This window comes from Typopeltis vanoorti, unplaced genomic scaffold (assembly GCF_054136105.1).
Source record: "Typopeltis vanoorti isolate ZY-2024b unplaced genomic scaffold, IOZ_Tvanoo_1.0 HiC_scaffold_24, whole genome shotgun sequence".
NCBI lineage: Eukaryota > Metazoa > Arthropoda > Arachnida > Uropygi > Thelyphonidae > Typopeltis > Typopeltis vanoorti.
In genome coordinates, this window is record NW_028328064.1 from 4,718,048 (window position 1) to 4,735,191 (window position 17,144).

Genomic DNA, 17,144 nt, shown 5'->3' on the forward strand with positions numbered 1-17,144 from the left:
CATGCAAGAGGATTTGAATAAACTGGACAGATGGACAACTGAATGGTGGTGTCTGTTTAATGCAGCAAAAATGTAAAGTCTTGAAGTTTGGGATACATCGATAGGAGGCTGCATACTTGATTGGTAGAGCTGTACTGGAGCAAGTAGGGGAGACGAGATCTGGAGGCGATGATCGATATAAAACTGATATTCAGGGGGAATATTGCAAATGTGATAAAGGTAACCCAGAGGATTGCTGCAATACTGAGAAGGACACTGACCTGCACAGATATAAGAGTTATCATTCCGTTGTATAAGACCCTGATCAGACCACACCTAGACTATTGTTCTCAAATTTGGGGCCCAGGATTTGAAGTCTGATAAATGAACTGTTGAAAGGGTACAAAGGCAGATAACTAAGATGGTTTCAGGACTGTACAGTGTTAGTTATGAGGATCGGCATGAGGGAATGTGGACTTCAGAGTTTGGTGGATAGAGGAAGAGGTGATATGATTGAGACTTTTAACCTGTTGAGAGGTAGTTACAGGATTTAAACTGGGGAGTTCTTTCACTTGGTGGAACAGCAGGAAGGAGTGATTACGGGGGTTCGATCCCTGGAAGTTATGAAAGGAAGTTATGAGCAAGAGGGTGAGAAGTAGTTTCTTTGCTTGGAGGGTGGTTGAACCATGGAATACATTGCCTGATAGAGTGGTGAGAGTAAGAATGGTTAATGAGTTGAAGGAGTGGTATGATAGACTTTGTGTTTCCTAAAAAGGTCCTCCCACCATCTGTCTCAAAAGTTAAATTCCACAGGTCTTTGAGATAGCAGTTTTTAATGTTCTTTATGAGTTTTTTTTTTTTAAAAAAACATTGAATAGCATATTGTTCAGTATTTATGTGATATATTCATCCAAGCCCTCTCATCAAATAGGAAAATTATATATATATATATATATATATATATATATATATATTCATTTTTCTAAATTAACTGACTTAAACCCGAGAATTATAACACAATGACATTTATTTGAAAAAAAAAACGCAACATGTTTCGTCAAAAATGACTTCTTCAGGCGATAAGAACATAGAAAAGATAATAAAAGACACTTAAATTAACATTGACACACTCCAAAGCTATACAATTACAAAGTCATAATATTCGACTGTAAATTACAGTTATTATGAGCTTGAACTACAGTCCGAGTTAATGTTCTATTGTTGTGCACCGGTGCGTGTGTGGAATCACGCGATCTCCAGTATCTAATAATAGAGTTGAAAGAGTCAGCCAAATTATAGCTAAGATTATTATTCAAATGCAAAGGGTCTAAGGTGATTTCCCTTGACTCGACAATGCGGCGCTCTATTTCATCATGGCAGACGTGTAGGTTTGAAGTCAATGTCCAATTTATTTCATGTTGGTGGCCTTCGTTGTTCGTGTTTATTGAAAGCAGGACATGGCCCGACAGAGCAGTTGCTCTGGTTCTCTTATAAGCAGTGTCTCTCTGATGCTCTTCGAGACGTAGTAAGATAGATTTCTCTGTCTGCCCATAGTAAGGCTTTCCGCATTCACAAGTGACCTTGTATACACCTGGGAATTGTAGAAGGTTGTGAGGTTGTTTATATATATTTATATTTATATATATATATACACACATATACAGTAAAACTCCATTTTTACATTCCTGCAATTTATATTTTCCTGCCATTTACATCATTTTCTGTTGATCCCTAAGGCCTATTCTTATGATATATTGTTTTCCCACCATTAACAACTTGATGTGGACGTTATTTCCCATGATTTGCGGTTTTTTCTCGGGTGGCAACACTGATTTTTGAATCGATTGCTCTCATTCAAATAGATTTCTGTGGAACTTGTGCATTTCTGTTCCCAGATGGCATTGCTTTTGGCTGTAGTTTCGTTTCCACCATCACGGTGACTCGCATGCTTGCAGTAGTGATGAGTGATACCGTGATTTTTCAATCACAGTACGATTTGATACCATGAAATTTTCATATCAGTAATTTTAAACTGTAAGTAGCTCATGGCACCTGTAACGGGTTGTGATGTGATTTCACATTCACAGTGCTGTATTGAAATCGTGAACAAGGATCATACACAAATTGTGAAATCACATTCGCACTTCCACCAAGTAACAGTAGTTACTCGTGAATATTAGATATCAGTGAATAAACCACAGTTCGTGAAATATCGCTTCACTAGCTTGCAGTGTTGGTGTTCGTAGTCGCAATTCAGAACCACGTGGTATATTGCAGAATTTCTGCTACATAATTTAGTGTGTTAGTTGCTTTCAAGTTGTGGTGGTGGATGATCTATGTTAATAACATGGAGAAAGAAGACAGAAAATGTATTTCTGTAGAAGAAAAGATGGCAAGTCTGCGACGTGTAGATTGGCATGCTGAAACATGTTGTGCAATTAGCAAAAGTTCTTGGATTCTTCATATCCACTTTGAACATGATAGTAAAAAACAGGTCAAGCATTGAACTTAATGCAAAGCAATCTGGCACTATGTCAAAACAACGAAAATATATCCGGACATCGACATACGATGAATTGGATAAACTTGTGGCGAGAAGGTTCGTTTCTACGAGAGCGTTGGGTATTCCAGTCTATGGTACTATACTCTGAGCGAAAGCCCTTAGGGTTAGGGTTAATGATTTTACTGCATCAAATGGATGGATTGATCGTTCAAGACTCATCACAATATTGTGTATAATGAAGTGTGTGAAGAAAGTAATAGTGTTGCAGGGAAAACTGTAAACCAGTGGAAACATGAACTGAAGACTATTATTCAGGACTATAAACTGAAAAATATTTTCAATGTTGATGAAACTGGGCTCTTTTATAATATTCTGCCAAGTAAAACATTGTGTTTTAAATGAGAGAAGTGTCACGGTGGAAAATTCAACAAGCAGAGGGTAACTGTTTTGATCATTGTCAATGCTGATGGATCAGAAAAATTACCTCCACTGGTAATTGGTAAATTTAAAAAGCCAAGGTGTTTTAAGAACGTGAAAAATCTACTTACTAAGTATGATGCCAACAGCACAGCATGGATGACCAGCAGCATCTTCACATCCACCATGCATGCTCTTGATGCTAAAATGGGAGCAAATCACTGCAAAATACTGCTAGACAAATGTCCTGCACACCCTGAAGATCTGCAACTCCGAAAAATTAGATTACTGTTCTTTGGCCCTAATTGTACAAGTGAGCTTCAGCCATTAGATCTGGGCATCATCCATGCATTTAAATGGAAATATAGAAAATGTTTGTTGAAAAAGCTGTGTTTATGCATGATAATGGTATGGACCCAAAACAAATGACCATATCAATCCTTAATGCCATGCATTATGTGGCCAAAGCTTGATTGCATGTTACTCCTGAAACCATATCCAACTGTTTCCAGAAGGCAGTTACGTTTGTGGAAGAGGAGGAACAACTACTGGAGGAAGAAGAAGATATGTCAGAGCCCAACAACTGGTATGCGATGGATGAGTCTTCCTCATTTCAAGACTATGTTGATGTTGATGTGATCACATCAATGGTACCAAGTGTAGAAGACATCCTTTCCAACCACCTTAGTGAAGAAGAAGAGGAAGAAGTGGTTGAAGAAGACTGTGATCAAGAACCTACCATCCCTACTAGTAAAGAAGCAATGGAAGCTATCTCTGTTTTGAGGCAGTATATTGCAAGTGCATCAGGAGACGATGGGGCATTTAATGCCTTATACACTGTGGAAAGGCAGGTGGAGCTCATAAGAGTGCAGAAAAAGCAAAAACAATCAACAATTAAAGATTTTTTTCAAATAGATAAATGTCAGTAATTGTAAATTCATTTATTTTCAGTTATTAAAATTTTGTAATCTAGTATGTAGAGTCACATACTAGCAGTAAGTCATCTTTTAGCCTTTTTTTAATGTTGTTTACATTCCTTGCTATTTATACTATTTTCCATCAGTCCCCTGGAAAGTGTAAAAAAGGGGTTTTACTGAGTGTTTGTGTGTATATATATATATATATACTTGTTATTTTTCAGTTGTTCAATGTTATTGTTCAATTACCTAAGATAACAACAGTTTGCATTATAATTTGTTGCATAGGATATGTGCATTTAATTTTTTTAGATGTTACTCCCTTTGTCACTTCATAAAAGTGATGACAAGATTCTGACTTTGAATTACCGATCTGTATATCTGAAATTCTTCTGTTATGGTTAATGTGTTGTTGATGTTCTTGAGGGCTAGGATGCAGAATTGGTTAGTGCAAAATCTTCAAAGATTGTTAGCATGGGTTTAAAGGGAGGTTCTGTTTTAGCAATCTGCTTACATTTCACAACATGTGCATTGTACAAGAGAGATGCATGTATACAATAGTATATATAGGGGGCTTTTGATAAATTGTCTCCTGACATATTTAATTAGGATTAGGAATATATGGAGTTAGATAACATATTAATTGGTTAGCACAGTGAATGTTTGATAGGTATTGGAAAATTTAAGCTGGTGAGAAAAGTGGTATGTGGGAAGACCTAAGCTACTGATGGTGTGCCAGTATAAGTGTCTGAAACGTTACTCTGCAATGTTACTCACAATGGCATCACCTAATGGTTGCAGATTCTGGTTTACCGTTTTTTTTTTTTTAAGTGATGCTGAATTTGGAGGAATAATGAGTGTTATTGAATGTATGTTGTGGTTTTAGAGGAGAATTTTAATTGACTCTCCTGTTGGACAGGTCAGCAGGTTTGCCATTTCAGTATCGTTAAACATAATGTTTTGAAATTTAGAAGGCAGGAATGTGTTGGTAAGAATATCTTGATGGAGGTGGAAGAAAACTTGAAACTGGGAGTGAAAATGTGCAAGGACATGAAATATATATATATATTTTATTCTTATTTTTTTTTAACAATAGCAATAACAATATATTGGCTTTAGTTATGAACAGTAAACTCTATAATTTGTTTTTGTTAGTATTTTCGCACAGTGAATACAAGAGTTTCTGTTGTTTATGTTGAAACATGGGCACATGGAGATCAGATAGAAATAAGTACTGATGTACGACAGACTCTGCTGCACTTTATGGAATATACATCTCGAAAATTATACAAAGTAGCCAAAGATGCCACCCATCTTCTAACGTAAGTGCTTAATTTTTTCATTTGTTAGAAATGTACTTATCTCTCTCTGTAATAAAAAATGAATAGTGAATAAACACTATTCATTATCCTAGTTAATACTCTAATAATGATGCTTTGGCCTTCAGACATCAAGTCTTCATCATGTTGTGTCTAAGTTAATAAGATTGGCCCATTGCATTTCACCTTGCGATGTGAGCATTCACAATGAGGGTGTGTGTATGTGTGTGTGTGTGTGGTTTGACTCTGCCAACCGCTCATTGTTAGAGAACTTTAGTTATTGATCAGCCATCATGTGATTCTTGTGTCAGCAGTAAGAGGTTATTAATACCAAAACTATGAAGAGAAAAATACTATCATCATGAAACAAAGAAAATGTTGTCATCATTATATGTATTCTAAAGTGTGCATCGTTAATTTTATAATTTATTTTATTTTATTTTTTTATGTAACTCCTGCACACAAAAGGTTCTAAATCTACAGTTTGTTTGTATACTGTGAGTGGGCTAAAGATTTTTTCTATTTTTATTAATGTTTGTAATTTTCTTTATTTTTTTTACCAAATCTAGAAATCTGCTCTAGAGACGAAACATGGAACTTTTTTCAAGCCGCTGCAAGCTTCGAGTAAAATGGGGTGGCGGTGGTCTCATACAGGAAATGAACATCTCCCACCTAAAGGCAGGTCACATACATCCATTTTATTAGTAGGTAGGTATTCTTATACCTACCTACTAATGAAATGGATAATGAAAGGTATAAGGTATAAGAAATTCAGCTACCTAACTGTAGCTGAATTGGCAGAATTCAGCTACAGTTTGATGTCCAATGTTGAAAGCCACTCTAGAGCCTCCTTTGACACTTCATGTATCTCCTGCAGGCCACCGTGGAAATAGCAAAGGGGGACATCACTGATAATATGTTTGATAGTCTGTAGGATATGGGTGCAGTCACAGTAAGGGCTATTTGCCATATGTCAATTATGTAGAAGGTAGCCATATCTGCCCTGGTTCACCCTGATTCTGTTGATAGTTGTGCATAGTCTTCCAGGAAGGATGAAGATGGGCTGCTGCAGGGGTCTTTCACAAGAGAGCCATTTGTTGCCAAGTTCATAATCCATTGTTGGTTCCATATGTCATGAGTTGAAGGTGCTGGGCCAGTAAAGGTTCTGGTTATGTCCCAAAATGGGTACCTTGACTTCAGCCAAGTTCTAGTGGGATTTATAATGGTTGAGTGGAAAGGCAGTAGGGAGTTATTTGTGATTTTATCCAGTTCTTTTAGTGTCTTCTTCATATATTTGGTGAGGCTATGTTGGAAAGCACTGATAACCATGGTAGAGGGGTAGATTTCAAGGTCTCACTAATCGTTCAGATGGTTATGTTCAGTTTAGAGTCAATAATGTTGTGAGCACTTGTTTCCCAGATTGGTGTACAGTACTCTGCTGCAGAGTAAACAAGGGCCAGGCTCAAGATCCTAAGTTCCTTGGCTCTGCAACCCCAACTGGTTTCACTTAGTCTTGAGAGGATGTTGTTTCTCATTTTTGTTTTGTTTTTTTCTTTACAAATGTGATTTTTGTAGATCAGACTTCTATCAAGAGGTTCATGCCTAGGTATTATGGATGAGGATCATGCTTGACTTGGCTGCCACCGAAAATTAGATTGAGTTGGTGGATAGCCTCCTCGTTAAAATAGAAAGGTGTGGACACTGTTTTGGTAGGGGTTTGGCTTTAAGTGCCACTGCTTGAAATATTTCTCGAGATTCTCCAAATCTGTCTTAAGGGCATTCTCCAGAGAGTCGAAAGAAGACTCTGGAGAAGTATCACTATGTCATCAGCATACATATATTTGTTTGATCTTGTTGAAGGAATGTCCGAGATATAAATGTTAAAAAGAGTTGGAGCCAAAACAGAGCCCTGGGGAAAGCCATTCTGAGTCTGCTTTTTCTTCTTCCAATATGGACCCACATTTTTCTGTTTGTAAGCATGGATTCTAAGAAGTGTGAGGTTGTTTTACATTTTAGATGAAACTGAGCATTGAGTGCAAGCCTCTGATCCAGACTATATAATAGGCTGATGACAAATCAGTGAAGGCAGCTCCAGAGTTTAATTTCTTTTGGAAGCCAGCATCAATTTAGTTTTTTAAGGCGAGACTTGATCACAATAGTTTTTTTCCAGGCCTAAAGCCGGCTTGCTCTAATGGGAGAGCCATCTGAATAAGCATGGAGATCCTTTTCAATATGATTCTTTCCAGGACTTGTAGGTTGGGCATAGGAGGGCACTTGGATAAAGGTTTCCAATGGAACTGGGGTCTTTCCCTGGTTGGGAACTGCAATTATCTTATATTCTCATCAGAAGACTGGTAGTTCTCCAGTAGAGATAATAGTGGAGAACAGGACTGACAACCATGCCTTTCCATGCTGGCCAAAGTGTTTAAGGAACTCAGGGAAGAGGCCATTCTTGGTATGTGATAGGGCTTCCTGGATTTCCTCTGTTGTAATTGGGCTACAGAAGTCTGCAGTTTCAACGCTTGAAGCTAAGTTCTGTCTCAGAGTAGTTTGCATGCCCTTCTTTTTGGAGGTCTTTGGATTGAGCTTAGATATTGAAAATAAATGAGATGCAACTTGGTCTGGAGTCACCTCAAGATCTTTTTTTGTTGTAAGTTCTGCTTCTCCAAGTTTTCGCAGTGAGGACTAGCTTTTCTGACAAGACTTAGAGAAATCGAGTTCTTCCATTGCTGAAAGCCATCTCTATCTTCTGTTGTCATCCAGGATCTTTATTAGCCTTTTAGCCACTAATGGGTCACTAGATTCCTCATGCAGGGCTATCATATCTTCAAGCTCATTGTTTTGGCATAGTGTATAAAACCATGAAGGATGGTTGCTTTGGATGCTGTTTTTACCAGTTTGACAAATCTGGTGTAGTGTTTGGGCACAGGCAGGATGGTATTGATGGTTTGATCAATTTTTTCACCAAACTCCCTCCATTTGGCTTTCTGTAGATTCCATCTATAGATTGAAGTAGTTTTAATGAGTGGAATAGATAAACCAATCTCCAGAGGTAAAAGGCAATGTTGGCTGTTTGGAAAGCTGACAAGGATAGATCAGTTTATTGGTAGTGGATGGTTGTCAGTGTGTTGGGAGACTATGTATAGGTTGGGAGTATATGCCTCTCCATATCTGAAGAGAGAAAGGATCCTGGTTGTTTGGCATTGAAGATCAGGTGAAGGTTGTGGATATCCATCCAGTTGACCAATCATTCTCCATTGAAGTCAGCAGATTGGTATCCATACATGGAGTGATGGGAGTTGAAATCTCCTGTGTAGATGACTGGTGGGGGGAGAGTTCTGGTTTAGCCATGGCTGAGATGGAGATCTGTAGACATTGTAGATCTTAAGATTGTCCACCTCTATTCCAGGTCAGGTAATAACCTAGTTAAGTTAAGCAAACCTGGGTGCATGTAAGTGGCCAAACCATGACCAGGATGGAACGTTTGGGCCACTAAGATGAGGGCAGGGATCTTCAGTCTATTTGGGGTGATGTCAGACACATGGGGTCTCTTGAAGTAACAGTACATCAATGTTACTTCAAGATGCTTTTTGTTCTGGTGAACATATTTTTCCAGTGACTTTAGCTTTAGATCCTGAGAGGCCTTCACTGTTCAAGGAGCAAATCCTGCGATTTGGTTGATGTGTGAACTGTAGTACACATTTTGTGGTCTGCCCTCCTTCCAAGCAAGCCATGCGACCCTTGTTATTCCTGGCAACGGTCCAGCCAGCATGAGCCAGAGTAGTGGGACAATGCATTGCTGAGTAAAAAGAAGTCCAGGAGGGATGGTATCCTTTGGACATTGGGTTGGAGACATTAGCCATGTGTGCACCCTGAGATCAGAGGCAATGGGGGGGTGTCTCCATCCCCCATTTTATTGGTGGGATTCAAACATGCAACCTGTTAGTTGGAAAGCAGATATTCTTAACCATTTTTCCAACCAGGTTGGCAAAAAAAAAAAATTCTTAGGCTCATTCAAAATGTGATGTACACTAAAGAAATGTGCAGAATTCCAGGAGGGTGTGTTAGGGCTTAAGTGATGGGAGAAACTCATGTTGGAAGCTCAATGGAGTAAAACAGTTCTGAGAAGTGATTTAAAATATTATTTAATTCTTTCGATATTTCATCTTGGTCACTGAGACATCATCAGGGAGTACGATATGAGACTTGTAACACATGCACGCATATATGCATAGGCAACACAAAACTAAATGAAACATGTGGACAAAAGACTAAAGTCTCTTCACCCTTGTCTTGGTTTTCCCTTTCAGTTTTCTAACCATAGGTGACTTTGTGGTTGACCACAAAGTATTCCTGGTGAGATTTTTATAGGGTAGTTCACCACTGCTTTCCCCAACCCTCCAATTTTATCTGGGCTCGGGACAGGCATATGGCTGGGATGTATCTATCTATCTATTTCAATGGCTTTAACAGGCCTTTAAGGCCCACAACCCTCCAAGCATGCTTGGATTTCGTAACCGAAATACAAGGATAGAATGGTCACCCCCTATGCCTCGAAGTATTCCTGGGTGTATCTCTGTGTGTTCACGGGGCCGGTTTGCCTGCATGCTGGATGAAAAAACGCTAGATAACCCGGAAAAAACCATGCTGTCCACATCCAAGACCGGCTAACTTGACTATGGATGAGGAAGATCTTTCAGCTCCTCACGTCATCAATGGGAATCGAACCTAGGACACTCCTTCCCCAGTCATATGGTTGCGAAGCGCAAAAGCCACTAGGCTAACTGCACGGACCTTGGATGTATACATGACTATAATCCATGTGATGTGTATTTATGGGGCCGGTTGCCTGTTCTGGGGGACGAAAAACATGAGTTTCCAGGTGAAAAAAAATCCCCTATCTCCATATGAGACCAGCTAACTTACCGTTAGTTGAAAGAGACCAGATAAAGTTCCTTACATCATGGATGGGAATCTAATTCTGGTCTTTGCAACCAAAAAAGCTTCATCTATACTGACTGAGCTATGGTATCTCCTCTTCAGCCTAGAATCTGGTTTATCATGGAAAAAGAAACTAATAATAGTTTCTGTTCCCAAAGGGACAGGTTACCAATGGTAACCTGTCCCATTTAGTATACAGGAAGCCCACCCACACAAGCAGATACATTCACAAACTTTCCCATCACCTTTCCCTCAACGATTTGGTACCATTTAAACACTAATCAATAGAACCTATAAGCTTTGTTCAGAATCCTCTCTTACAGCAGAGCTTAATCATGTAGACCACACCTTATCTATTAGCTACAGTTCCCACAGTATCAAAATAAAATAATAATAGTAATAATAATAATAATTTTAAAAAATCTATCCTTTCCCCAATCCTCGACCTTCTCTTGAGAAAGATTTTAATAATGCTGTCATCATATCCTATGTGAGAGGCACCTCCAAAAAATAATAATAATAAATAAATATTACCAGATGCTTAAAGAAATACAATCTCTGCATGGTTTTCAAGTCCCACTGAAAGCTTGCTAGCCTTATACATTCTAATAAAGATCAGCTACCTCCTCTCTGTGCCTGGATTATATAAAGTGCTCTGTTATTGAAAGTTGGCCTACTGTGGACAGACAAGATGATCAACCAACATCCACATGGAAGAACACAAAAAATGCATTGTCAGTCATGACTGTAATCAATTGGGTCCTGCAGACCACACTTTAGTTACAGCTCATAGAATCAATTGGAAAAACTACCATGCTTCATTGCAGTAAATTTAGAAGAGAAGGACTATTTTTGGAATCTGCCTAAGCATTAAACTTCCCAAAATATGGAAAACACTAATACTTCAAGAACCCTAGTTTGCATCCTTGGCTGCCACCTAGGTAGTATGCTAATCATTTCCTCCACATGTTTTCTTTGTTTTGTATTGCCTTTACATGTGTGTGCTACAAGTCTCAGCAACTGAGATATCATCAAGACTGAGATGAAATATTGAAAGAATTAAATAATATATTTAATCCTTTCTCGGTGCTCTTTCACTCCATTAAGCCTCTAACATGAGAATACCATGATGGTATTATATGATTAACGACGTCACCATCAATATGGATAAAATACATCAGTCCAATGTAATATCAATGGTATTACAATTTTAATATGCACTTTGCATCCATGGTAACCTGGACGTATATGTACGTCTTGGGTGGTTAAGTAGGTGGTCAACAATTTCAATTTTCTTTCATATCTATCATTTGTCAACCACTGTATTTGGAAATGAAACACCTAATTTGCTAACCTTTCCTCTCTCTCCATTAGAATAACTGTGCCATCTTAAATTAGCTCTGCTCATACATCGTTGGATGCTAACAAAGTCAATTTCCTTTCTAATATCTTTATTTTTTTATGTGATTCTGCTATTGATTTCTAACCTTACTCTCAAATTCCTTAGTTACAATTGGTTTGAACACCATCTTCTACAGCTAGTTTAGTTTTTGGGTTAATTTTTTTCTTATTCTATATAAATTAATTCAACTGGCTCTCTCTCTCATAATAGTCATGCTTATAGTATTACATATATTTGTGTTAATATGAATATCATATTTTTGCTTACAAAAAAAAAAAAAAAGGTGCCTAAATAGCTGAAATATTTTACTTTTTCTATAGGTTGTCTGCTGAGAATGGTCATTTGAATTTTATAATTTTACCCTCTTTATTGCTGATTTCTTTCAGTAGTTACTGAAAGAAATCAGAAATTTAGAATAGTGCTCTTAAACTCTTGTTTGAGTTTGTTTATAAACACTTGTTCACTTAGGAGTGATATGAGTCATCATATGACCTTATTAATTTTTTTTTTTAATATGACTCCCCATTCATGAGAGGTTGTACGAGGTAGGTTCCAAAAGTTTCCAGCCTGACATACAAAATTTGCATCAATTTTAAAACACTGTGCATGACAGATAACACCATCTATAGGGAAATTAGTGTACCACTTTCAACTCTCTACTTGCATCATTCAGTTGGAGGCACTCGTTTGACTAATACGTGGCATGCTAAGTGGCTGTAATGTTAAAAAATGAGTACCACTCTGTGATAATTTTTTACCAAAGAAGTGCTTTCTCCAGGTGCAGTGATATGAGTCATCATATGACCTTATTAATTTTTTTTTTTAATATGACTCCCCATTCATGAGAGGTTGTACGAGGTAGGTTCCAAAAGTTTCCAGCCCGACATACAAAATTTGCATCAATTTTAAAACACTGTGCATGACAGATAACACCATCTATAGGGAAATTAGTGTACCACTTTCAACTCTCTACTTGCATCATTCAGTTGGAGGCACTCGTTTGACTAATACGTGGCATGCTAAGTGGCTGTAATGTTAAAAAATGAGTACCACTCTGTGATAATTTTTTACCAAAGAAGTGCTTTCTCCAGGTGCTAACAAACAGCAATTGGATGGTGTTTATGGAGAAGCTTTTCCTTGATATTCCACTGTGAAGGAATGGGCTAAACAGTTCCATCTAGGAAGAGAGAGCATCGAAGATGATCCTCGTCATGGTTGGCCTGTGGAAGTGATGATTGAGGAAATCTCTCTCTTGTTGAAGAGGAACTGCTCAACGACTAGTAAAGCTCAAAGAAATCTGAACAAGGTTGGGGCTTTCTATAACAATCATCTTTTGCATCATTCATGAAATGCTTCACAAGACAAAGGTCAGCGCATGGTGGGTGCCTTGATTTCTCTCTCTTCAATTCAGAAGGAGCATCGTGTGACCTGCTCCTGCAAGTGTTTAGAGCTTTGCCAAGGGAATCAGAGAGAAGTGATGGAATTGATTGTCACTGGGGATGAAACCATGGTCCTTTATTATAATCCTCTTTCCAAAAGGGAATCCATGGAGTGGCGCAAACCAGACGAAGCACCGCTGAGAAAAGCCAAGGTCACTCAGTCCACCAAGAAGATCATGGCAACAATCTTTTGGGATTGTGGGGGAATTCTCTTGATTGACTTCAAGGAAAGGAATACCGCCATGAATGCAGAATGTTATGCTTCACTCCTGCACAAACTGCACGATGCCATAAAGGAGAAGAGATGAGGAATGCTGAGTCATGGTGTTTGCCATCTTCACGACAATTCTCTAGTCCATGTGGCTATTGTTGCAAAGGCTGCAGTGAAAGACTGTGGTTTTCAGGAGATTGAACACACACCCTACAGCTCAGATCTAGCATCTAGTGACTACTGTCTCTTCTTAAAACTGAAGAAAGACCTTCTAGGAAGAAAATTTGCAGATTAGAGTGAGCTGAAAGATGCAGTTTTAGGCCATTTTGCAGACAAAAGTACAGACCATTTTTGAAAGACATAGAAATGTTAATTCAAAGATATGAAAAGTGTGTTGAAGTAAAAGGAGATTATGTTGCAAAGTGACACAATTATTTTCTTTCTATCACCTCTAAAAGTTAGTCAGGCTGGAAACTTATGGAATCACCCTCTTAGTACTGTGAGTGGAATAAATGTTTATGAATTTTATAATTTTATTTTTATTTTTATTCATTTTTTATAATGTAGAGACCAAACATGGAATTTCTTGTTCCAGTCCACATCAGACTGGAATAAGTGGGAAAGTGGTCTAATGCCAAGTGATGAAAGTAAAGAAAAAGCACATTGGTGTAATTGGTGTACAAAGTAAAGAAAAAGCACAAGTCTAATGCCAAGTAAAGAAAGTAAAGAAAAAAACTAAAGAAAAGCACAAACATCCATGCCCGTGATGACAATTGAACCCAGATCCCATTATGTTGGAGAGCGGATACACTAACCACTTAGCCAACCAGGCCAGCAATCAGATGAAGCTATACTCCTAAATAAAGAGCAAAATTGAGGTATTAAACTCTGAAAAAAAGAACAAAATCAATTATTTCTGGTTTTGATATCAGGCTTTATTCTGTTTTCCTTCATAATGTGAATTATATGGATGGTGAATAACACTGGAGATAGTGGGCATTCTGTCATATGCCAGATTTACATTCAACCATCTTTCTGTGCCTCTGTTAGTTTTACTGGTTGATTGGTTGATTTATTACTAACATATAGTAAGTAATACGACATTGCTGTGACTACTACCTCTTTATTATGCAGAGCAATATATATATATATATATATATATATATATATATTTCAAAAAATAGATTTAATGACTCCAAGACCGAGATAACATATAAAGATTTTAATGATAAATACTACTAGTTTCGGCATATAGCAGCCTTCTTCAGGTATTTATAAAGGAAAGGAATACTAATAAACATTGAATTATTTAAATAAACAAACTGGAAATTACAGGTACAAATTGCCTCACATAATCGATACATAAAAACGTTGTATTTTTCAAGTTGTTCCAACTGGCGTGCCATTGTTTGTTGCAATTGTGCGTGCAAGTTCACGTGAACGCCAATATTGAATAACTGCAGCATGGCTATCTGGGATGTTATAACTTAAATTATTATTTAAGTGGACCGGGTTCAGTAGGATTTCCCGTGATTCTACGATTTTTCTTTCAAACTCATCTTCACAGCGAAAAATATTTTCTGATCTATTCCAGCATACAGAGTGGCTTTGTTGGTCATCATTAGGATTATTTGAAAAAAGAACATGACTGGATAAAGCAGTTGCATGAGATCTTTTGTATGAGATGTCTCTCTTATGCTCTTCTATGCGTTGTTCAATAGATTTGTTAGTTTGACCAAAGTATGGGATATTGCAATCACACCACAATTTATATACTCCAGGGTACTTAAGGTTGTGATGAGTAGGTTTTGGATGGCTGATTAGAGAGCGGATTTTTGGAAGTGTGGTGAAGAAGGTCCTGATATTATATTTTTTAAGGACTTTAGCTATTTTCTTAGAGACTGTGCTAATGTATGGAATAGAGATGCTACCTTTAAAATTAATAGTCTCTGTTGTGCACTGCTTAGGAGGGTTCAGAAGAAGTTTCTTAATTGTTTTTTCAGAGTATCCATTTTGTTTAAAAATAAGAGTGAGGTGATTCATTTCTTTTTGTAGTTCATCTTGTTCATTTAAGAGAGAACGTGCTCTGTGTCCTAAGGTAGATATAATTCCAAGTTTTTGTGGTGGAAAATGATGAGAAAGATTATGCAGATATCTATTGGTATGCGTAGGTTTTCTGTACATAGAGATTTTTAATCTTTCAGAGTATCGTGTAAGCATAACATCCAAAAAAGGTAAAGAGTTATTATTTTCTATATCAGCAGTAAATTTTATATTAGGATGTTGGATGTTTAGATGACGAAGAAAATCTGTGAGAGCTGTGTGCCCGTGATTCCAAATAATGAATATATCATCAACATATCTTTTCCAAACTTTTGGTTTAAATGAGAAGGAAGATATGGCTTTCTTTTCAAAGTCTTCAAGGAAGATGTTAGCTAGCACAGGGGACAAAGGGTTGCCCATTGCCAGGCCTTGTTTTTGTTGGTAAATGGAGTCCTTATATCTGAAGTAACCAGAATGAATGCAATGTTTTAATAAAGTGAACATTTTTTTGGATAATTTATCCTGTAGTAATGTAAGTACCTCGTCCGTAGGAACGTTAGTAAATAAAGATATAATGTCCAAACTAGCTAGAATATCATTATCATCGATGGGAATATCTTTAATATGAGAAACAAAATCTGTGGTGTTTTTGATGAAAGATGAAGATTTATTGGAGAAACACTTGAGGTACTTTGCTAAATATTTTGAAAGTTTATATGTAGGTGAATCAATTCCTTCCACAATTGGGCGAAGAGGGATGTTTTCTTTATGAATTTTTGGAACTCCATAGATGCGTGGGATAAGAGGATGTAGAGAGCGTAATGAGAGCCGAATATTATGAGGAAGTTCACTCGCAGTCTTTAACAAGTTGTTTGTACGGTTTTGTAATTCTCTTGTAGGATCTTCCTGAAGAATTGAATATATTGAACTATCTTCAAGTAATTGAAGCATTTTGTTGTGGTAATCTTCAGAGTTGAGGATGACTGTAGAGTTGCCTTTATCTGCAGGTAAAATAATAATGTTACTGTTCTGTTTTAGATTTTTTACTTACTAACGTTCCTACGGACGAGGTACTTACATTACTACAGGATAAATTATCCAAAAAAATGTTCACTTTATTAAAACATTGCATTCATTCTGGTTACTTCAGATATAAGGACTCCATTTACCAACAAAAACAAGGCCTGGCAATGGGCAACCCTTTGTCCCCTGTGCTAGCTAACATCTTCCTTGAAGACTTTGAAAAGAAAGCCATATCTTCCTTCTCATTTAAACCAAAAGTTTGGAAAAGATATGTTGATGATATATTCATTATTTGGAATCACGGGCACACAGCTCTCACAGATTTTCTTCGTCATCTAAACATCCAACATCCTAATATAAAATTTACTGCTGATATAGAAAATAATAACTCTTTACCTTTTTTGGATGTTATGCTTACACGATACTCTGAAAGATTAAAAATCTCTATGTACAGAAAACCTACGCATACCAATAGATATCTGCATAATCTTTCTCATCATTTTCCACCACAAAAACTTGGAATTATATCTACCTTAGGACACAGAGCACGTTCTCTCTTAAATGAACAAGATGAACTACAAAAAGAAATGAATCACCTCACTCTTATTTTTAAACAAAATGGATACTCTGAAAAAACAATTAAGAAACTTCTTCTGAACCCTCCTAAGCAGTGCACAACAGAGACTATTAATTTTAAAGGTAGCATCTCTATTCCATACATTAGCACAGTCTCTAAGAAAATAGCTAAAGTCCTTAAAAAATATAATATCAGGACCTTCTTCACCACACTTCCAAAAATCCGCTCTCTAATCAGCCATCCAAAACCTACTCATCACAACCTTAAGTACCCTGGAGTATATAAATTGTGGTGTGATTGCAATATCCCATACTTTGGTCAAACTAACAAATCTATTGAACAACGCATAGAAGAGCATAAGAGAGACATCTCA

General features: G+C 37.2%; 1 protein-coding gene across 2 annotated transcripts in view; it reads left to right on the forward strand.

Annotated features, from left to right (window-relative positions):
- LOC150092192 (disintegrin and metalloproteinase domain-containing protein 11-like) overlaps positions 1–17,144 on the forward strand; it is a 1,236,934-nt gene that overhangs the window by 376,573 nt on the left and 843,217 nt on the right. For both annotated transcript variants that reach the window (XM_090415260.1, XM_090415259.1), the window contains exon 12: positions 4,972–5,138. In XM_090415260.1, the coding sequence (XP_090271386.1) occupies positions 4,972–5,138 (167 nt within the window). The remainder of the gene's footprint in view (positions 1–4,971; positions 5,139–17,144) is intronic.